General features: G+C 30.4%; 2 protein-coding genes across 4 annotated transcripts in view; one reads left to right on the top strand and one right to left on the bottom strand.

The window, feature by feature from the left end:
• The window catches only part of LOC110425622 (Zn-dependent exopeptidases superfamily protein), a 19,677-nt gene extending 13,309 nt beyond the window's left edge, over window positions 1–6,368 (bottom strand). Inside the window, exons 1-4 of one of the 3 annotated variants that reach the window (XM_021440546.2) lie at window positions 6,260–6,368; window positions 4,408–4,762; window positions 3,687–3,925; window positions 2,902–3,058 (exon numbers count right to left, since the gene is read on the bottom strand). In XM_021440546.2, the coding sequence (XP_021296221.1) occupies window positions 2,902–3,058; window positions 3,687–3,925; window positions 4,408–4,746 (735 nt within the window). In that variant the 5' untranslated portion in view covers window positions 4,747–4,762; window positions 6,260–6,368. Of the gene's footprint in view, window positions 1–2,901; window positions 3,059–3,686; window positions 3,926–4,407; window positions 4,763–6,118 lie in introns of all 3 variants that reach the window. The other 2 variants (XM_021440545.2, XM_089785036.1) reach the window with 2 other exon arrangements.
• Window positions 6,369–8,033: 1,665 nt separating this feature from the next.
• On the top strand, window positions 8,034–15,153 carry DCP2 (decapping 2). Its single transcript, XM_021439844.2, has 8 exons — window positions 8,034–8,337; window positions 9,090–9,241; window positions 10,230–10,357; window positions 10,840–10,935; window positions 11,616–11,768; window positions 13,003–13,106; window positions 13,189–13,256; window positions 14,705–15,153. The coding sequence occupies exons 1-8, from the start codon at window positions 8,258–8,260 to the stop codon at window positions 14,887–14,889; spliced, it is 966 nt and encodes a 321-aa protein (XP_021295519.1). The 5' UTR covers window positions 8,034–8,257; the 3' UTR covers window positions 14,890–15,153.
• Window positions 15,154–22,756: the final 7,603 nt, after the last annotated feature.

The raw sequence follows: 22,756 nt of genomic DNA, 5'->3' as shown, positions 1-22,756 counted from the left end.
TACCTATTCCTTCTACAAGGACAACAAGATATATACTTTATATCCTCTTAAAAAAGAGGCTAAGCAATCGGCAACTTCAAGCTCTACAAGCAACAAAATCAGTAAAATCACTGACTATTTATCTGCTAAAATGTTGAAGCTGAAAGTAGTGAGATGGGAATTATGTATGCTTTGTTAATTATGCTTTTGAAGAGTGATCAAATGGGTAAATATCCTACATATTCAACTGAAATTCAGCAGCTATTGAAGGAGTTCAAAGAGTTGGTTAATGAGGATTTGCCAAAAAGCCTACCAGCTCTAAGGAGCATCCAACATGCAATTAATTTGGTACTAGAAGCATCATTACCAAACCCGTTAGCACATAGAATGCCACCTATGCAATGAGTTGAGATACAAAGACAAGTCAAGGAGTTGTTGGAGAAATAGTGTGTGAAAGTAAAAGTCCTTATGCTTGCCCCGCTTGGTTAGCTCCTAACAAAGATGGTTAGCTCTTATAGAGTTTTTTTAATGAAAAGTTGACGGACTCTAGATGACATTATTCAACTTATGACCTAGTGTTCTACGCTTTGGTAAGGGCTATTTGTCATTGGCAGCATTACTTGGTTTACCGTGAGTTTGCTATTTATTCTAACCATCAAGCTTTAAGGTACTTGCATTAGCAGAAAAAGTGGAGTTCTTTCCTTGATGAATTTAATTTTTCACTAAATAATAAATCTGGATAATCTAATACTGTGGCTGAGGCTTTGAGGAGACGACATTTACTATTATCAGCTATAACCACTCAAGTCATAGGCTTTGAGGAACTTAAAAATCAGTATGGTTCTGATCCTTAATTCTGTAAGATAATAGTTCATTTACAAGGTTCATCACAAGCTGAAAATTTACCTTATAGATTGCATGGAGATTTTTTATTCAAAGGTAACCAGTTGTGCATTCCATAAGGATGTTTAAGGGAGCAAATTATTAGAAAACTTCATGGTAATGGGTTGGGAGGACATTTTGGCAGAGACAAGACTTTGGCAATGGTGGCTGATTGTTATTTTTGGCCAAAAATGTGCTGAGATGTGGAAAGGTTGGTGAATTGATGTCCAGCTTGCTTATTTGGTAAAGGTAGTGTTCAAAACACAGGTTTATATGTTCCTTTACCTGAGCCGGATACACCATGGATTCATTTGAATATGGATTTTGTTAAGATGTCTTATTCGGAACAACCCAAAGACTTGGGATTAAGTCATACCCCAAGTTGAATTTGCCTACAACAATTCTGTCAATTGAAGCACAAAAAAGACACCATTTGAGGCTGCATATGGATCAAAACCTCAACCTGTGCTGGATTTAATGCCATTACCACAAGAAGCTAGAGTGAGTAATGATGGAGAGTTATTTGCTGATCATATTCGAAAGATTAATGAAGAGGTAAAAGCTGCCTTAAAAGCCAGCAATGCAGAATACTCTTTCGCTGCAAATTAACATCGTCGTAAGCAGGAATTTGAGGAAGGTGATCAAGTACTTGTGCACTTGAGGCAAGAAAGATTTCCTAAGTGTACTTATCACAAGGTCAAGTCTAGAAAGTTTGGACCTTGTAAGGTGCTAAAGAAAATCAGTTCAAATGCCTACTTAATAGAGTTGCAACCTGAGTTACAAATCAGTCCTATTTTCAATGCTTTGGACTTATATCCATTTGATGGATGTGATGGGACTGCATCTACTATACATGCTTAAGTTCAGCACCTTCCAATTGCTAAGGCTGAAGTTATTGAAGAAGTGTTAGATGTGAAAGAGGTTCGATCTAGTCGAGGGAACCCATATAGACGATTTTTGGTGAAATGGCTTGGTAAACCTGCTAATGAAAGCACTTGGATTGCTGAAGAGGAATTGAAAGGAGTGGATCTAGACATCTACGAGGAATATGTTAAGGCCTATTTGTTAGAGCTGAGTTTTTTTTTGACTCGAGGGAAATGATGCAAGTGCATCTAGAATTTTATTTGATTTAGTATTTTAGTTGGTTTAGGACTTTTTTATTTAGTTCGAGATTCTTTTTCTATCTTTATTAGGATTTCAGTACTTTAAGTCTTAATTTAGGAATAAAATTACACTTGATTAGGATTTATTCTAACTAGTATAAACAGGAGATCCTAGATAGGGGATTATTATTATTATTATTATTATTATTATTATTATTTTAAAACCCTTAATCTTTCTATTGTTCCAAACACAATCAACCCTATTTGACCCTAATTGTTGAGTTCTAATTGCCCTAAACCTTCCGGCTACATCACTTGCTCTTTAGCATATACAAATATCATAAATAACACAACTTGCACCATTCAAAATGAATGCCTTCACAATCATTCTTAATATTTTCAAATCTATGTATGCGTTCACCAATCCTCCACCAAATTGAACTCCTTTCTCTAATATAATTGCTTATATTTTTTTCACAGTGGCAGTACTAGATCTTAACTCTATGAAGAAAAAAATATATGCATGAACTTACATGTTTGACTAGAAATTTATGTAACTATCCAACTTTATTATTGACAAAATTTGTTTAATCAACCATTAAACTGTAATAAAAAAACCAAACCATAGGTTTCATATAGGTTAGTTCAAGCACTAAACACAGTAGAGACATTCTTCATGTCTGTGAATGTGTTATGTGCAGAAGACAAGACATATAAGATTCTTTTTCCTTTATTCTAATTATGCTATTTTTCTTGCAAATCTTCTAGTCACTATATCAGAGAAAACACATGAAGGTATCATCATCAAGTACTACGAAAAATGTAAACTACTACATACACCCAAACAAAACAATGCACCTTTAAGTGGCTAATCCTCAAGAAAATCTTACAAAATACAATTTAATTTTTAAGTGAAGGCCTTAAAAACACTTCAAACCTGTGTTATAAAGCCATGAGCACCAGTTAGACCCTCCTCCTCTCCAGTATTAAACAAAAATATCACAGCATTCTTAAATCCATGAGCCCACTGAGAAATCCCCCGAGCAAGTTCCAACATAACGGCAACACAGGAGCTGCAATCACCAGCCCCTTCCCTGAAAGAACACCAAGACATTTTACCATGAACCAAATCATCATAATATTAACTAAAGCTGTTAAGCAAAGAGAAATGAAGGATAAATTATGATGAAACCCAAACGTGGCAGTGTTATGCAAACGTGAAGGTTATGAGAAAGTTTCAGATAAATTATGTTCCCACATGAAATGATAGAGGCCACAGATTCTAGTGGAATTTTTTCAAGAAAAGAGCTTCAAATTGTTGCAGTTAATTTTTCCCAACTACAACCTTTTAAACCAGATCTGAAGTATTTGTTCTGGACCAATATAAAAGTTTGTATCATCTTTTTTGTTCTTCAGGAAACTAATTAATTAGCTGTTCTTCTCTTTTTTGACTTCTTTGAAATGTAAATGACATTATTCACTGGATATTACAATGCTGACAACCTGCAGTTTTATTCTTTAAAACTTGAGCACTATAGTGGTCGACGAGAAGCATATTGACCACAAAAAAGAATGTCAGAACAAATTACTGTTAAGACCATCTGACTTAGCTAAATTCATACGAAAGCAACATGTCATATAAAAAACACTGGCCATTTTGGTCATAAGGAAACTCATTCGAACCAATATGGAGTAGATTAACAGAGAAGGAAGAAATCATACGTTGAGTAAACAGTGTCAATGTGGGAAGAAACCAAAATAGCATTTTCTCTTGCTTCAGGTACATATTTTGGTAAGATTCTTAATATGATGTGATTTAGATCAGAATAGACAACCGTTCTCCCCACAAACATGCCGCTGAGCTGACGAATTACACCAGAATTAACATGGAAGAAGTCCACTTCAACATCAACCTCCCAGTGAGCTGTTTTCTTAATTGTCTCTGATGCTGCCAAAACATACTGCGGTTGAAAGCATATTCAGTTATATCTACAACATGATTGCACAAGAAATGGATCACTAGAACAGCCATTGTTGATTTAATATACAGATCAATCAAGATGCATGACTGGACTGCAGACTAAAAAGAAGCTTTGCAGCCTAAATCATAAAATAAGGGATAAATCAAATCATAAAAACACAAGTTAATCCCCCTATAAACCTAAGAACATCTTTTAGGCATGATATACCAAAAACACAATGTCATCTCGTCATTTTATTTTTTCTTAACATCACAATATTTATAGCAAAGAACCTAAGCTACAACTTATTCAAACAACTGAAATATTATAATCAAAACCAACTTAAGATTCTTCTTTTTTCTTCCTAAGCATAGCAAAGAATCCAATAACAATTGCAAAGAGAATACATATAATCAAGATTCAGGACAATAATCCTATCATAATTAGCTGAAAAACTGAAAAAATGATTTAATGTACCCAACCTGCAGAGCATGATCAAGAGCATCAGAACCAACTGGATGTGGGCCCAATTCAGTCAATGCCTTAATATGCTTCGTTGCCTCCACCTCTGAGAAACCCCTTTTGCCTGCTTGCACAGCAGTAAGAGGCACAGGCAAACTCTCAAACTGGTAATAGTAAACAGCCCAAGAGGAGTACACAATCACCACAAACAATGTCAGCCACACGAATCCTGACCTCCTTGCACTTTTTATCTGAACATTGTTATTAAATTTGGCTTCCTCATCAGTTTTTGGGGTATCACTTGATTGGCTGGCTGATGTGTCAGCCGAAATTGATGAACTTTGAGGCCGTTTCCGCATTTTTTAACCAAAATATCTGTTCAAAACATAACCAAAAGATTGTTTACACAAAATTCTACCTTTTCCTTAAATTGGGACATAACAAGTGGTGGCAGAGTCAGGATTTCACGTTTGGGGGTGAAGAGTCGAATATAATTTCTATAAAATATTCATACTAAAAGTTCAATGTTTAACAAAAATATAAAACAATATAGATGAAAAAAGTTTATATAAAAATTATACAAATAACTTTTAAAAATTATTCAAAGAAATCAATTTTAGTATAATCATAAATAATTTAATAATGACAATAATATCAACTTACCAACAAACAAAAATTAATAAATATAATAACAAAAACCTCAAGGGGAAGTAATCTCTTAAAACATATTAAAGGCTATTAATAAACAATTCAATGGAGAAGTCATTCTCTAAAATTAATCACAAAAATTAAATACAATATCAATAAACAATTCAATAAGGAAATAATCCCAAGTAAAAAATTTAATTGTTCATAAGAATCTAAGCAAAAAAAAAACACAAAGAATTTGTAAGAAAACAATCAAGCAATCCTTACATAAATAAGCAATAATTAACCTTAAGTACTTAATCAAATCCACATTGTGTTGTTTTCAACAAAAAAGGGTTAAGACTGTAAATGTCAAATCAAAACTACCAAGTAAAAATTATTAAATAAAGAAAAATTTTAAAATTAAAAATATTAAAAATAAAATAAGTAAATTAACCAAATTTATCACTTAGCATGATACGAAAATTGAGTTATAACTAAAAGTTTTCTACACAAAGAATGCTAACAAGCAAAAAATGTAAAAAAAAAATAATTTTTTTTAAGTTTTGAAAAAGTGAGATTTGAGAATAATTTTATTATAATAAGTTTTATTTTAATCTTATTAAAATTAATTGTTTGATTAATTGTTATGCACATCTCACCAAATAATAAATTATTATAAACACAAAATTGTGAAATTTCAAAAAAATATATATATTAAAAAATTTTAAAAATTTTGTAAAGATAAAATTATAAGATTTAAAAAATTAAAAATAAGTTATCAAAAATTTAAAATTGTTGAGGGGAGGGGCGCCCCCTCCCCTCCGCCTCTGATGACAGGCTACTGACTAGATCATGAGTAATGATTTCATGAACTTGAGCCCATTAAAAGTATCAAGGAGTCTTGAAATAACGTTAAACTAGTATCATCCGAGGTGATATAAATACATTCTCATTCATAGTAAGCAATAATTTCAAAATTTCCACGAATTCCACTCCGTGGGATCATTCCTTTTCAATCTCAAAAGCCATAAACAAACAGAAACAAAACATAAAAGAAATGGGTATTTACTGATAAAATGAATTCAAATTAAGAAAAATTACATGAATATACGGCCAATTTAAAAGCTAAAAAAAATGCAGAAGCTTGATTAAAAATAAGCAATTTGAAGTGGGTAACGAACAAAATTGAAAAAAAAGAGAGAGAGATTTTGATACGAAAGGAAGGAGAGAGGAGAGACTTAAAACAGAGATTTGATGCAGAAACCAGAGCTTGGTTCTTTGTCAGTGTGGTGTCGACCTTTGACTTTAAGTTAACCCGTCAAAGCAGGAGATTGTGCTTGGGTGCTAAAAGCAAGCACCGCTAAATACTAAAAAAATATAAAATATAGAAAAGATAAATAAAATGAATTTAAATTTGGATCTATTTCCTAACTCACAGAAAATATAAAAAATATTTGCATCCTTATTTTCATGGATTTTTATTATTTTTAAATTTCTTTTTTATGTAATTTTATTTAATTAAATTAATGTCTCTTAATAGGTAACACAAATGTAAGAATTAAATGATAATTTATTTAATTTCAAAATTGAAATAAGAAGATTGTTATTACTGTTAGATACTTTATCTTTTATTAATTTTATTTTTTAAAATAATATTTGAATAAATATATATTTTTACTGTTCAAAGGGTTTTTTTTAAAATAACATAACTTACTCATTTTATTTAATTGTAAAAATTACAAATAAATAAATGAACAAAAACGTAAACAAACAAACCAAAAAAACCTGCAATTATATCGGAAAAAACAAAATGAAAATGAAAATTAAATATCAATAGAGTAAAAATTTCATTCTCATCCAACACATATAATTTATATTTATATTTTGATTAAAGAAGATAGATCAAAATTAAAAAAAAACAATAAATATGCATAAAATGAGTATAACGATTATAAAATTCATAAATAATTTGTAGTATAAAATTATAAATAGTTAAACACATTTTATCATTTATTGCTTAGTATATATATAAGTATAACACTTAATTACATTATTATTTTATTAATTCTCATTCAAAAATTTTAAATAGAAGTTGATATATGTGTTTTTTTAAAGTATATTTTAAATCATTAATTAATGAAATATACAAAAGATTGAAATTAATATGATAATATTTTAAAAGATTACGTTTATACAAATTAACTAGTCCTTGTTCTCTTATAATTTCTAATCACATTATTATTCATCTTTTATCAAGTTAAGTTTTTGAAAGAAATGGAATTCAAATTTATTTTTTTGAATAAAAAAATACATGTATATATATCATTAAACTAAATATTTATATGTTTAATTAGATTAATAAATTGATATTTATCTTAAAAAATATAAAAAAAAATTTATTTAATGACTTTAATTCACCACTTCTTGCTTTATTTATCAATATATTTACACCTTACAAATTCATGTTGGACTTAAGATTAAAAAGATTTAATTCTTTACTCCTCATCTTAACTTATCCAATTATTAATTTTTAAAAAACATATTATCTTAGATTTTTCATCAATGATAAATTAAATAAATTTTACATATATAAATATAAATTTTTCACTCATTATTAGATATGTTTTAGATTAATAACATCAACTCGTGATATTTGGTATTAAAATAAATTTAAATTTATACTAATATGAATTTCATAAAAAATATAAAAATAAAGTAAACTTAAAATTAATATATAAACCTTTTTCCTTTACCGTAAAATGTGATTACGAATTTGTTACCATCTATCATGTAAGTTTTTTAAATTGAAAACGCCACTTGACAAATAATTAATGACTAATGGGCCAAGGATTAGCCCAAGAAAGCAGTTCAATTTCAACCCGAGACAAATAATGGCTAATGGGCCATGGACCAGCCCCAGAAAACAATTCAACTTCAACCCGATAATTTAACCCGGTTCGTTAAGGTTCAAAACCGGGTACGATAAAAGCCTAAAATTCACACAGACGAACTCATTTTCAGAGAGGCGGATAAACGGGTTTTTTTTTTCGGGTCACCATCCCTTGAGAGATCCCGGCCGGCGGGATCTCTTTTACCACTTTCCATCTCCATTTTTCCGATAAAAATAAAAAAAAACAAGAAATTTAGAAGAAAAGTTTCTTTTAGAATCTGCTGGATCTTTCTCTAAGAAAATAGTTAGGGTTAGGGTTTTAGGTGTTTAATTTTTAACTAGTAAAAGCTATGTCTGGTCTCCATCGGTCTTCGAGTGCGCCGTTGAAGAACGGCCTTCCTCCTCAAGAGCTGCTGGATGATCTTTGCAGGTTTCACTTTTGTGCTTGTTGCCTGAGAATTTGGTGTTAAGTTTGCAGTGATTTTTTTTTATTTATTTTGACTAGTGTTATGGTTTTCTATAGTGGAAAAAACTGAATTCCGTTGTAAGATTGTTAAATTAGGTTAAAAAATGGATCTTTGACTTATTAGCCATGATTTTTGTGATATTGCTTGTTTGAAAATGTGCGTTTTTGAAGGTCTTTAGTGTGATTAGTAGCGTGGCATGGAGGTTATTATGCAAATTAAACTTAATCATATTCATATATTGCATATATTGTATAGGGGTTCTTAATAGCATTGCTATCGAGCTTGTTAGAATTGAGTTAGTATAGGGTTTAAATTCAATAATGCTTAGACTTTGAATCATGATTTAAGTATCATCCATCCAAGTATGACAGAATTGAAGTTTTCTACCAAATGATTCTTTGACAAGTTATATTAGCTGGTTTTTCACTTTGATGTCTTTTTTTTCATGCAATATCTGATCAAACCAGCTAAAGATAATGAGGAAATTGATTGTGTTGCTAGGAAATTTATTTTTAAAAGTTTCTCTGATATGATTTGATTGAGGACCGATGGTCTGTTTGTATGATACTATTCTCTGAAGGCTTTTTTTTTCCAAATGAGTTATCACTAATGTGAAGCAGTCTCTCTCTCTCTCTAGTTCTTCCATTTTGTTTCCCTATTTCTGTGTTTTTCCCTGGATCCTATCTAAAGCATACTTTCAATAATTTTGCTGCAGTCGGTTTGTTTTAAATGTGCCGAAAGAGGACCAGCAGTCATTTGAGAGAATTCTCTTCCTTGTGGAATATGCACATTGGTTCTACGAGGACAATACAGTGGAAAAAAATCCATCGCTGAAGTCATTAAATCTGAAAGAGTTCACCTCTTTATGTATCCTATATTTGATGCACCTTTGTTGTTGTGATTTGTTGCTATCACTGGCCTGATGGCTGTTTTGTCAAATATTCACAGTTGATTTCAACTCCATGACTTTTTTTTTTTTAATTTTTTTAATTGTTCTAACCACTTTTCATCTGAAATAATCATAGCTTTTTACATTAAAGTATTGATTCAAAATAAAAACAAAATGTTTTGGCATCATCTTGTTTCGCAGCTTGGTTTATGAAAAAGGATACATCTAGACACTAGTCACTAGTCAAGTTGAAGCCAGTTGTGTAACAACCTTTTTTATGTGCATTTTTTGACGTGATTAATGATTAAATGTTTAAGTGTTAAGATGGTGAAGGCTTTTTTGCGTATTCTTAAAGATCAAAGATCAAAGATGTGGGTTCTCTTTTTCCATTTTTGTCTGCCAATTATTGTCTATTGATTATATTATTTAATTTCACTGTGCTTGATTTCTGAATAACATTTTTATGAGACCTTGGAGTTTTTTGCTTGGATGCTGACTTCTTCCTTAATGTTGCACCTAAATAGGATGAAGGTTGTTCGTCATAAGAATCAAATTGTTTCTTTTGGAAAAAAGAGAAAAAGCATATAAGTTAATGTTGATGTCTGGGTTTGATGTAATGATCCCAAAAGTTTGGAATTCTATTTCATGGAATCTATACCATTAGAAAGAGTAAAACTCTATTTTATAATGCAGAGTTGGAGCATTAGCCTATAACTTTTTCTGTCCCTGGAGAGGATGACCTCTGATTCCATCTTTTTTCCCTCTTGGAATTGAAGATTAGATGTTATACTATTAAGTGAATTATAAGCAAGATTCTTTTTGACATGCCTTTTTATTTTATTTTAGAAGACTATCTTTATAGGCATTTTATTAGTTCTGTACTTTTCTTGATATTCCATGCTTTGAGTATGGTCTGTTTCTTGTTTTCATGTCGTCAATGTTATCCAGTTCCTTAATGTGCTGCAGTGTTTAACAGTTGCGATGTTTTAAGGCCTTATGTTGCTCATATAGATGATATCTTTAAAGATTTCACCGATTACAAGGTTCGTGTCCCTGTAACAGGGGCAATTATTTTGGATGAAACGTATGAACGGGTGAGTCTTTCTTATGCAAGTTAGAAACAAGAAGAGTCTTTTGTCCTTTTCATGTTTTCAATTTTGAGTGAATGTTACTTATTGGCCCTCTCTTGTTTCTACTTTGACAAGCTAGCTTCATGGTAGTTGTATACTTGACTTTAACGCTAACTCACTTTGCCATTCATGTATTCATGCTTAAGAATGGAAATTTCGCACCTTTTTAGTTTTTAAATCTGGCTAATTCACTCTGTTCCTCATAATTTCAATCACTTGATATGTTTATCAGAGATTTGTGTTATTGTATTTATACTTCTTGGGTCTTTTCATTCAAATGTTATTTCCAATTGATGGAGCTTCAAATTAAAGCTATTTATTGCAATTCAGGATGTTAAATTCAAGATAGGTAACATTTGCCAGGATTATCATATATGTTGAAGTAAATTGTTAAGCTTTCCATTCTACTAGTATCTTTACTTTGTGTTTATTGCTGCTATTAATAGTGCATTCTAGTGAAGGGATGGAAAGGGACTAGCTGGAGCTTCCCACGTGGGAAAAAGAACAAAGATGAGGAAGACCATGCATGTGCCATACGAGAAGTAAGCTTATTTTTCATGGAAGTTTCTTGCACATTCAACTTATCTTTATGTTATGGCTTCGCCTCAAATTTTTGTTCATAAGCAGATGTCTAATGATTTAATGGTAATTATGCTTTTTTATTGGTGGTCAATTTTGTGTGAAGGACTGGAAACTGATTCCTAATAGATCAGATCACAAATGTATCTCCTTTGACCAGTGGTTAGCCTTTTTCACACAAGATGGATCTATTCAGTGTTGTTTGTGTTCTTTTTTCAGATAGTAGTAATTAGACTCTACGAGCTAATGCAGTTGGCTAGAGAGTCTAAGCTTGCTTCATAATGATCTTGCTTTCTAGTTGTGAGTGACATGGGTGAGGAAGAAATGTAGAATGTTTGTTGGTTTATTAACTAGCTTTTCTTTGGTTGTTCATTGACCCCTCAAAAGCAAAAATTAGAGAAGGGTTGCCAATCTATTGGATCATTCATTAAACTTTATCCATGGCATGGAGCATTATTGTAATTTACTCATTACATGTTTTCCTTCTAATTTGGAAATTGATGGTTCCTAAACAGATAAGTCCAGTTTCTAATAATGAGGGAATTCAAATGATTGCTGATTACTTTTGGAGTTCTTTGCCTCCCATTACTCTGTTTTCTTTCCTCCATCTCTGATTATTGATGTACTTTCTATGGGAATGCAGGTGTTAGAAGAAACGGGCTTTGATGTTTCAGGGCTCCTAAACAAAGATGAATACATTGAAGTAATATTTGGGCAGCAGAGGGTGCGGCTCTACATAATTGCTGGTGTTAAGGATGATACTGCCTTTGCCCCACTTACAAAAAAGGAGATCAGTGTATGCGGTTCTTTCATTGATAAGTGCAATTTACTTGTTCATAACACTAATGACCTGATAGAAATACTATTTTAAGCAACCCTTCTGTATGTAGTTGCAGTTTTTCTTGCAACTTAAAAGCCTATATTATATCTAATTAGTTTGTGTTTAGTTACTTTAGTATGCTCAATTCTCAAATAATTCACATCTGGGCTGTTTTGGCAAATTCAATATACAATGAACTTCAGACATTTGCATTGCCTGTTATTACTTGGTCTTTCTCTGCCAATGGAAATGAAGAAAATTAAAAGAGACCTTCACAAACTGACACTCTCATGCACAGTTGTCAAGAATTGCACACTGCACTTGTTTTGCGTGTGCGTGTATTTTTTTTCCTTCTTAATAAACTCCGTTGTTTGCTTCAAATACAAATCATTGCTGCCTTGGAAAGACAAGGCAAATTGGTATATTGATTTAATTAATGCATTGTTCAATAATGAATTTTGGTAAATTTGATATAGAGTAAAAGCAAATATGGTAGTAGCATACTTGATATTTGCTCTTCTACTTATTTTTTCTTTTATGAAAAAAACAATATTTGTATTCAAGATATCATAGAAGGTACTTAACAGGGGTAACTTCAAAATATTTTTAGAAGATAGGGTTATGAGCTTGATAGATATTCTTTTAGTAGCGAACATTGGAATCCTTTTTCTGTTGCTAAAATAAAGATGCTATTTCTATAATGGAAATGGTTGGGGGTAAGTGCTCTTTATCAGACAGTGGTGTGTGGCACTAACCATTTGGGGCATGGCTATAGCCCCAGCACAGGACAATGTTTCCTTCCGTTGCTATTAGGGTTTAGGGTTTAGGGTAAAAAGTAAAAGCTGTAACCAAATATTTTTCCCTTGAATTTGTTGCTTTTAGAATTAAAAGGCCATAAGTTAAGTTTGTCAGAGTATGATGGTAACTTTCTTTTTTCATTTTAAGGAATGGTAGATTGTACCTTGATCTCGTGGGTACAACAATCAGAAATTTAGATCCAATTATAGACAAATTATCTCCTATCTAGTAAAATGACCCGCAGCATAATGGTTTTTTCAAATAGGTACTTGATTTGTGCTTTTTCTCTTGGCATTTATGGCCTGCATATCATGTTCATCTGTTTTTGCCAAGTGATGGAGAGGATGTCTAAGACCTTGTATCTCTCAGAAAGCAGTAATGTTGATGGCTAGCTGCTATCATCCGATTGCAGGAAATTGCATGGCACCGGCTTGATGATCTTCAGCCAGCAACTAATGAAGTGATATCTCGTGGGATCACAGGCCTAAAGCTTTATATGGTGGCCCCCTTTTTAGCGTGAGTATTTTGTTATTACATTATGATTAATTTTCAAGTGCCTTTACTTTGTTGGCTAAATTGCACATATATGATTGTGCAGATCTTTAAAATCATGGATTGTAAAGCATCCGCCCCCTATAGCTCCAAGACCGGATTTGCCTCTCAAAGGTTTTCCCTCTCCTTTATTTTGGAAGACAATTTATTATAGCATTAGGTTTATGTTAACCTTATAAATGGCAGAGGAAAAAAGGAAAAGGAGTTGGGTGAGGAAGGCAGTGTTGTGAAAATTGGACCAGACCAGCCAATTTGATTGTTTGAACCAGAAATTGGTCAATTTTCTAGTCAGGAACATACTTTTTAGCGGAAAGGTCAAAAACTGTTTAAACTCAATGCAATCAAAACTGAATTGCTCAGTTAAGCCTGGTTGAACCAGGTCTGGTTCATTAAAATTGATCTTAAAATGCTTTCTATCTTCTTAAAATCTTTAGGAAATGTGAGGTTGGAAACATCACTTTCAGTCGATCAAAACACAAAACCATCAAGCTAAATGCAAAATGATTTCAACATACAATGTATTTAGTATATATTTTATCAACAGAAATTTGTGGGTCAAACCACTAATTGAGGTGGTTAGACTGGGAAACCCTGGTGTGGGTCACTATATGGAGAGGTTTTGGAAACCACTGGAGAAGAGAGATTTGACTGTCTAAAACTGGTGATGTATGTCTTCGTGCATGTATTAAACTCAGATTTGAGTAAGAAATAATTGAGTTTATCTTTGGATAAATTTAGTCTTCTATATTGTCTATAAAGTCATAACTTGAAGCAAGTAGAATATTAACTCTATATTGGGATCTCCAGCATTGCTTTTGTTAGTAATGAGTGAAGAGCTGAAACCTATAACATGATCATAGCTGTCCCAAAGCTAGCATCAGCAGCATGTTATTGGATTTTTGTTAACTTTCTGTTTTTGGAATATGGTCTAAATTAATTACTTCAACTTTGGGTGATAAATTAAATTTACCACTCATCTTAGAATTGGTGCAATTTTATCACTGTACTATCTAATTGGTTCAGAAATGTTGAGAAGTTAGGATATTTTATAAAATAGTCGTTCATTTTCTAATTGAATATTCTATTAAAGTTAACTTTTGAACATTTTTTTAATCATATTAAAATGTACAGTTGTGAAATTGTATCTATTCCAATATGAGTGGTAAATTTGATCCATCACTTCAAATAGAGTGGTAAATTTAGACTTCATCATTTTTTTTTTTTTTTGCTATGGCCTGTGCGTTGGTTGTGAAGGAAGGCTGACAATATATCGAAAAACTGAGCTTTGCTTAAAGTGTGCAAGTTTTGAGTTTGAACAAATAATTTTATAAAAAATAGCATAATATTAATGGTGTCGAGGCAATTTATTAACAACACGAATAAAAGCTCAAGCTTTGCACATTTTGGTTTGCTTTGCTTTCAAGTTCTACACTTTGTCATTAATTAGTTCAACTTTTGATTTTGTATTCTGGAAATATCTCCGGCTACCCTTGATCCTATGAAGATTCTGGTACAATGGAAATCCATGTTTTCTGATGAGTTACTTTTTAATTCTTGTCAAGGGATTTGTGTGTGGAAAGCAAAGAACAGTTCTATAGGAAGCAACTCAATGATTGTGGAGAGCCAATCTAATAAGGTTGCGTCTGATGCTAACCCACCCAACACTGGTCCCGGAAAGAGCTTCAGAAACTTTAGATTTGACACTGCTTCAATATTAAGAGCATTGGAAGCTGGCTTTTCTGCTTGAAGATCAGACCAGGTCCTTTTCGTCGCATGTTTTCTGTTCACATAGCTGGGACTGCTGGGTTAGTTGCTAGAACTTTTTCTGTAAAACAAACAGCATTGTTGTCTCAACAGGTTGTATATTCTTGTGTCAGATTCAGACGTTCAGGTTTGTTTGACATGTAAATTCTGTACAGAAAATCCTTTGTGGCAACGAATGCAGTTCTTGTTGATTGTTCTGTTAGTTAAACTGGTGAAATATAGTCCCCTTTATATGCTAACAGCCCAATGACTAAATGTTGCTCACTTTGTTGATTTTTGTTATCTACTGTTGTATTTCTCTGTTCTTATTGGTAGCACTAGCGTTCGCCTCTGCGGTTGCGATCCCAGATTTTTATTTGAACTGCTTGGTTGGCAGAGTAAACAACACTAGTGCTTGTCTGTCTTTCCTAGGCTTCCGCAAGCAAAATGACTCTTGTATTTCTTTGTGAAAATTTATAAAACCCTTTTGAAGATTCTGTTAAAATATGTATATGTCGATTGCCTGTTTGACCCGACATCTGCTCTTTGATTCAGCTTCTTGATAATTGGTATGCAAACCCCTAGTCTTAATATGCATTTGGGGAAGTTGCTTTGGAAAAAGCTTTGTACCTAGGATTCGCACTAGAAAAAGAAGGAACTAGCATATGGTTGAAATAGTAGATTGGTAGATGGGTCGAGGTGATGAGTCAACAAAGCTACACAACATAACCACATCATTGAAAAGACTGAAGAGAAAAATGAGTATTGGTTTTCCTTGTATTCTGGGTTTCGGTGCTTTTGCTGCCATTATTACAGCTAAGCATGCAGTGGTGTATGATTGCAGTTTCTGAATGGACCACCATGAAAGATCAACTTCCGCTGCTGGATATGATGAAGGCTTAGAACTGAAAAACGGCAATATACATATGAAAAAGTGGTCCTGAGAATTGAAATTGATGTACATTTATTAGTGGATATGATTCCTGGTATATACTGTTGGCTTTGCTTTTTGTCCATAACCATTCATATCAGCAATGTTATCATTCATCACCAGCTCAACATCTGGACTTCTTGTCTTCACTCACTGTAAATCACATGGATTTTTATAAGGTAATTGTATGCGATTGCTTTAAAAGATCTTATTTAACAAGACAAAAAATCCTTGATTCTTTCTTTTAGATAAGCATTGAGAGGCCCTGATTTTGTTCCAGTAGTAAAAACCCTACAAAATTTTGTTGGACCTTGTGGAGTGTGAGAAACAGAGTGGTCCTCTTACTGATTCTTGAGCCCTGAAAGTGGCTCTGTAGCTTCATTTCCATGTTGGGATTCTCTCTCTCTCTCTCCTTTCCATTTCTGTGTTTTTACATTTTTCTTCAACCATGTGGACAAATTTTAATCAAAGGTCATGAATTTTGGGTATCTGATTTTCAACATGTCACATCCAAATTTCTTCTCCTGTAACGTATATGCTTACAAACTCAAAGAGTTTGACACATATTTTGAAAAGGTCATGTAATTTTTGGAAATGTGACCGTTTGAATGCTCCATCATGCTTTGTTTTTCCAACTTTTAGCCGTCGACTTTAATGATCTTTTTTTCTTTCTTGTTTTGGTACATTAATAGACAACGTGAAATATCGTCCATTCACACGAAATATTAAAGATTTTGATTATTATAGTTAAATAATTTTTTTATTTTTTTTATTATATCTAATTAAATTTTTATAATTTTATTTTAAATCAAATAAATTTTAATAATTAAGACAATCGTTAACAAATTATTATAATTAATGAAAAAGTTGTGACTTTGACATTAATGTGATACTGTTGTAATGTCAACGTAGAAATTAAAAATAGTACGTAATCATGTTATTCTGTCATATAAATATGTCATGTTATTATTAATTAATGAAAATTTATTTATTATAAAATAAAATTATAAAAAATTTATTTTAATTTTTTAAAATATTTTAACGATTTTTTAAATTTTAAGTTTTTATAATATAATTAACCTTTCATCAAGAAATTCCAAATATTAATAATACTTAGGGAAATTAAGATAACCCAAGAGCCACGTTCCTATGGAAATTGATTGGCTTGAATCTCTGCTCAATAAACAGCAAATAACTATCATATTCAAATTTCTTTCTCATAACGCATTTGCTTACAACGGTAATTTGGAAAAATATCTCATGGTTTTGGTTTCTTGGGCATTCACCATTTAGAGTGGTCAATGAATTAACATATATCAAAGCTCTTCTCTAAAATATCTTTTTCGTATCTCTTGTCCACGTGTCCAAGTGTCGAGTACCGATCGAGGTTCGGAAAACCTAGTCAGAACTCAATTTGCCCTTTAACTCGCTTTAATCGAATTATTATGAACTTATTTTCTTCTTTATTTAAAGAATTTTTTGTTTTTTTTACTGTTATTGAAAATGTTTACTAATAAAACAATTCAAGCTGTTCTATTTGAAATCTCGAATTTTATTTTCCATTGAAAATAAAAAAGATTCAAATGGTTTTAAGTAGTACATATTTCCCATTTGTGAAAAGGATTTAAATTGTTCTAGAGGAGTAAAACTTTGATTTTATTAAACCACTGAAAATAAAATAAAACGTGATTATTCCTTGTATCTTTATGGTTACTTAGAAACATGAAATTTGGTTTATTGAGAACAAATTACAACAAATTTGACTTAAAACAACATATTTTTAAATGTGCTATTACAAATATTTTTAATAATATTTTTTAATATTTTTTAGAATATTTTTGTAAATTTAACTTTATTATATAAATTTTCATATGCATTATAAATAAAATGTAATGATAGAATTTGTATACGTTAATAAATGTTACATTTTTTTATATTGCTATTAAATAAAAAAATAAAACTAAAAATTTAATTAACTACACTTTTTAGAATTTTACTATAAAAAAATATATGGCATAAAAAAATGCGATTAAAACTTAAGTTTTTTGTAGTGATAAAAAATCAAAGCTTAGCAACTAAATGGCGAGAATTGATGAGAACAAGGAAAATGGGATTCGAATGTTCTAGAATTTTAAAACTTGAGAAAAAAACGAAATAAATAATTAAGTATAATTTTTTAAAAAAATATATAAAGCAATAATTGTTCTATAACCCTGAAAATATATATGCTTATCTTGTGATTATGAACAAATTTGTAGGTAATTATTAAATTAGAAATGCTTACTATGGGATCTTCAAGATTTGCATTTTGTTGTTTCAAATATTTTATTTCATGTGATAAAAATGATTATTATGTAAATCATTAAAGAAACCTTTCCAGATGATAAGTTAAATTGAAACTATGCCATATAATTAGTTTTCTTCATATCTAATTGTTTTGTAGATATCTATAAAACCTAGGTGTGATAATTTTGTTACAATTCATTAACATAATACAAGAATAAATCTGCTTGAGTTTTGAATAATTGGATTCCTATCACATCGTGTTAACTCATTTACGATAGGACAATATTCATGTCTCACGTGAGTACGCTGACACATTTATACATATTCACATTTCTCAGCTGATTAACTCATTGAAACTCATATTTTTAATTATTAATATTTAAAATATATAAAGCAATATATTGTTGTATTTATATAAGTTAACCGTATCATATTATGTCTAAGTAAATAGGTCGTACGTTGTTATTTATTTACTTTACACATTACAATTGAGACACAAAATATCAAATAAAAACCCTCATAAATCTTTTATATATTGAGGTAAAATATCTCAGATTTAATTAATGGTGCGTACCTTTGAAAGGATTAAGCTTAAACATCATGCAAATGTTTATGGTTTTTTTTAATTGAAAGTGAAAATTTGAATCTTAAGTATGAATCATATATTAATTAATAAATCTTAATTAAGTAAATATATATATATATATATAAAGTAATATTTCAAAGTCAAATGTTACGGCTACCGACCCCCAATCAAGGCTTAGAAGGCAAGTGAAAGAAAATGAGACGTTGGGCTATTTCTGGGCAGGTAGTACGAATGCAGCAGCACGAGAATTTCGGCTATGGAGATTTGGTGGTGTCCTCACCCCAAAATCATTATTGGCCTCACTTTTCATTGTTTTGGTGACATAGAATTCACTTGACGGTCCAATTGGGTTTATGGTCGGCCCCTCAATGTCTCTTTAATAATTAATATATACAACTTTCTTTTGAGCATTGCTAACTTTCATGTTAACTGGTTCTCTATTTTTTTTTAGAAATATGATGATGTTATGTATAAATAATGTAGATTTATAAATTTCTGATTAAGTAAAAAAATTTAAAATAAATTAATTACTCAATTCTCTTGATCTATGTCTAGATGTGTTGTATCTCATATATAGGAGTTCGGTATTTGAGATTAGTGTTAATTAACAAGAGGTTATGATTAAGACGCAAATCTAAGAATTCTCACTCTCAGCACAAACAAATGAATCAATTGAATTAATTTTTTATTATTATAGTAATTATTTATTCGACAACAATTAATTACATAAAATTAGATTAGTATTATGTGCATTAGACAATGTAAAACGATTTTCTTTTGTGTTTCTCTTGTGAGTTTTAAAATTTTGATAATTTCTGTTGATGCATTAATTTCTGTCATGTGATATGAATTCTGATCCCTATTTTTGAGTAATTGATGCATATATATATATATATATATATATATATATATATCATTGTGTGGTCCAAATTCCAAGTAGGAATGTTAGGTGATATATTGTTTGGAAAAAAGCTTGATTATTTCCCCTTTGTTTCCTAATTAGGTTAGCAAATAGACGTAGAATATTGCATTAAAAAATTCATTAAAAAATATTTTTTCTACATATATACTTGATATTGTAATGTTAACATAATTAGATATAAAGTTTAGTTTATTAGGAAAAGACTACCAAAATCTAAGCACATAATCAGTATCAGAAGACAATTTTTTTAATATAAAAAATATTGGAATTGAGTGATTAAGTTTGGTTACCAAACACAAAATTAGGTTGCTAATTATCTGTCATGCAATCATAGTAATTACAAGAAAACAAATGATCTTTTCAAAATAATTATTAATTAGGTGCATATGATCTCTTCTTCAACATGAGCATGCACTTGGACAAATGATTTCATGCCTTACTCAACCCATTATCTCAATAATACTAATCACTACCAAATCAACATTTCTGGCTTAAATTAATTATTTTCTCGAAAAGAAATCAAATCATTATTATTATTATTATTATTATTATTATTTGACAACCAATAGCTTGATTGGTTGTGACATCAACTCGTCTGCCTTTTGGACAAGATATGGCATATCATACTTTCGGTTCATGCGAACTTGTTAGGGTTTCCTTTTTACTCTATCAGGATAACATGAATACATCCAAGATTCAGCGTTAATAAATATTTTTAATTCAACAACAATTTATTTTGTGGGATCCATATGAATTTCACATGAAAAGAAATAAGACAAAATGTTTTAAAAAGTTTTTTAACTATTGTTAAAAAAATTTACAAAAAAAATTAATTTTTTATTACGTTCAATATAATTTTTATATTTTTATTTTGAATCAAATATCATTTATCAGTTTTTTATATCATATACGCTGACGTAACAGTGATATAGAAAATGAAAAATATCATATGACTATATCAGCATATTACATCAACATTTACTATGACATGTCAACATAAATATGTAAAATAAAATGATAAATGATGTTTTCATTAATTACAATTATTTGATTATTAATCATAAATGTCCATTTGATTCAGAATAAAAATATAAAAATTTAATTGAATGTAATAAAAAATTTTTCTAAATAATCAAGAATCATTTTAGATATTATACTAAAAAGTAATAAATCTTACATGATAATGCAAAAGATATGCATATATATATATATATATATATATATATTATTACTTTTTTCATGTCTTACAACACATTTTAATAGTTATAATTTGAGATTTCATTTAAAAAATATAATTAAAAATTCTGAGACGAGAGAAACTATAATTGTAATATTTACTTTTATTATATCATTATTTATATTTTTTCTATTACAAATTTCGAATCATTTAACACAACTGTATTTAAAGTTGTTATTAATTCGTTTCCTTTCCTTTTGTCCACCTCATTTGTAGATGTAGCTAGTTAGGACACAATCAAGTTGAAATGATTATAAACAGAGAATCAAATCGAAGATCATGCAACTTAAAGGGGTTTGGGGATTATACCTCATAAGGTTGTTATCACTTGGCTCTTCCATGCACGTCCACAATCGATTAGAATACATATGAGGAAAGGAAACATTTTGGTCTTGATTTGGATAATGTTTTTTGCTCACTCCCATGTCTTTGTCTTTTCAATAATCCCAAAGTCATTCACATGGAAAAAATATATATTAATATATATATATATATATATATATATATATATAAGTTTTACAAAGTCTACAAGTAGATAATTATAAATAGTATAGAAACGGATCGTGATTAATATTTGTACAGAATTAAATTATTGATTCGATTTATAATTTTATATAATTACCCTTTACATATTATTTATGTAAAATCTTAAATTCGTCATTGTTTATAAATATGAGCAAATAATTAAATCATTTTAAATTAAAATCATAAAGACAAAAAATTTAAAATCTTATGTTAAATTTTGATTAGGATACTAACATTGTACATGTTACAATAACATGAAGCGTAAGATCCAAGTCATCCAACAAAACCTAGAGGGATGCCAATGCCTTCATAAAGCTAATTTCATTTTAAAAGGCCAACATGTATTAGAAAATAGTTTAATTCCTCCAAATTTTACCGTTGTTTTTTCTGCTTCATATTCCATTTTTTCCCTAGAATCCAAAGGGAAGTAAGAGTTCAGATTGGATTCCCCTCTTTTCTTTTCCTTTTTTTTTTAAAAATTTATTAATAAAAAAAAGGTCTGGTTTACCTTTAAAGAGAAAAAAAAATGGTGCCTAATAAAAGGTGGTTTAGGACAAACTAATCCGGGGTCACATTCAGTGGGCTTCCACGTGCTCGTAGTGGCTGCTTAGCTGGCTCACGGACCAATGACAAATGTCTTTCTGTCAATTGTGGGACCCACTTTCTTCAAGGGATCTTCAAGGTTATTCCCAAGTTTAGTTCCATTTTTTTTTTATTTTGTTGAAAATTTTTATGTATTAATGTGATGCTAATGACCCAAATAAAAAACCCCCAAAGAGCAAAAAGCAATATATATATATATATATTTAAAGAGCAAACTTTTTGTTTTATTTTATTTTTATTCTTTTTTATTTTGTTGGAATTTCTTATTTATTTATTTAATTATATGGTGTTAAGGACTCAAAATAAATTAATAATAAGGACACCACAAAAGGGAAGAAAGAAAAAAAAAGAAAAAGGCTTGGATATAATGGGATGAGAATAAAGATTGTAATGAAAATATTACTTGCCATTTTAATTCATAAATATATTCCTCCCTTTATTCCCTAAGAAACCCCAAACCACAAGGAAATTGGGCATGTGTGAGGGTCGTGGAGAATTGTTTAAATTAAGTATTTAACTTTATATTACTAAATCATTCATGTGCTTCAAAATGTTACTAGAAAAATAGGAATAGAGATAGTACTATGAATTTATAGTATTAATATTGCATGCAATTCCATGGAAAGAATCCTAATGAAGCAAATTAATAATACAACGTGTTAAAATTGAAAAAATAAAAATAAAAAAAAGAAGAAGATAAACCAAAGCATGTGAGGCATGAAAGAGGGCAAAGGAACATCCTCTGACTGTATAATTAAAGCTTTGCTTAAACAACACTCCT

The sequence above is a fragment of the Theobroma umbraticum genome, unplaced genomic scaffold (assembly GCF_002168275.2).
Source record: "Theobroma umbraticum cultivar Fairchild unplaced genomic scaffold, ASM216827v3 scaffold_81.0, whole genome shotgun sequence".
In the NCBI taxonomy this organism is placed as follows: Eukaryota; Viridiplantae; Streptophyta; class Magnoliopsida; order Malvales; family Malvaceae; genus Theobroma; species Theobroma umbraticum.
Note: the sequence above shows the minus strand (reverse complement) of the source record. Positions and strands in the feature narration are given on the sequence as shown.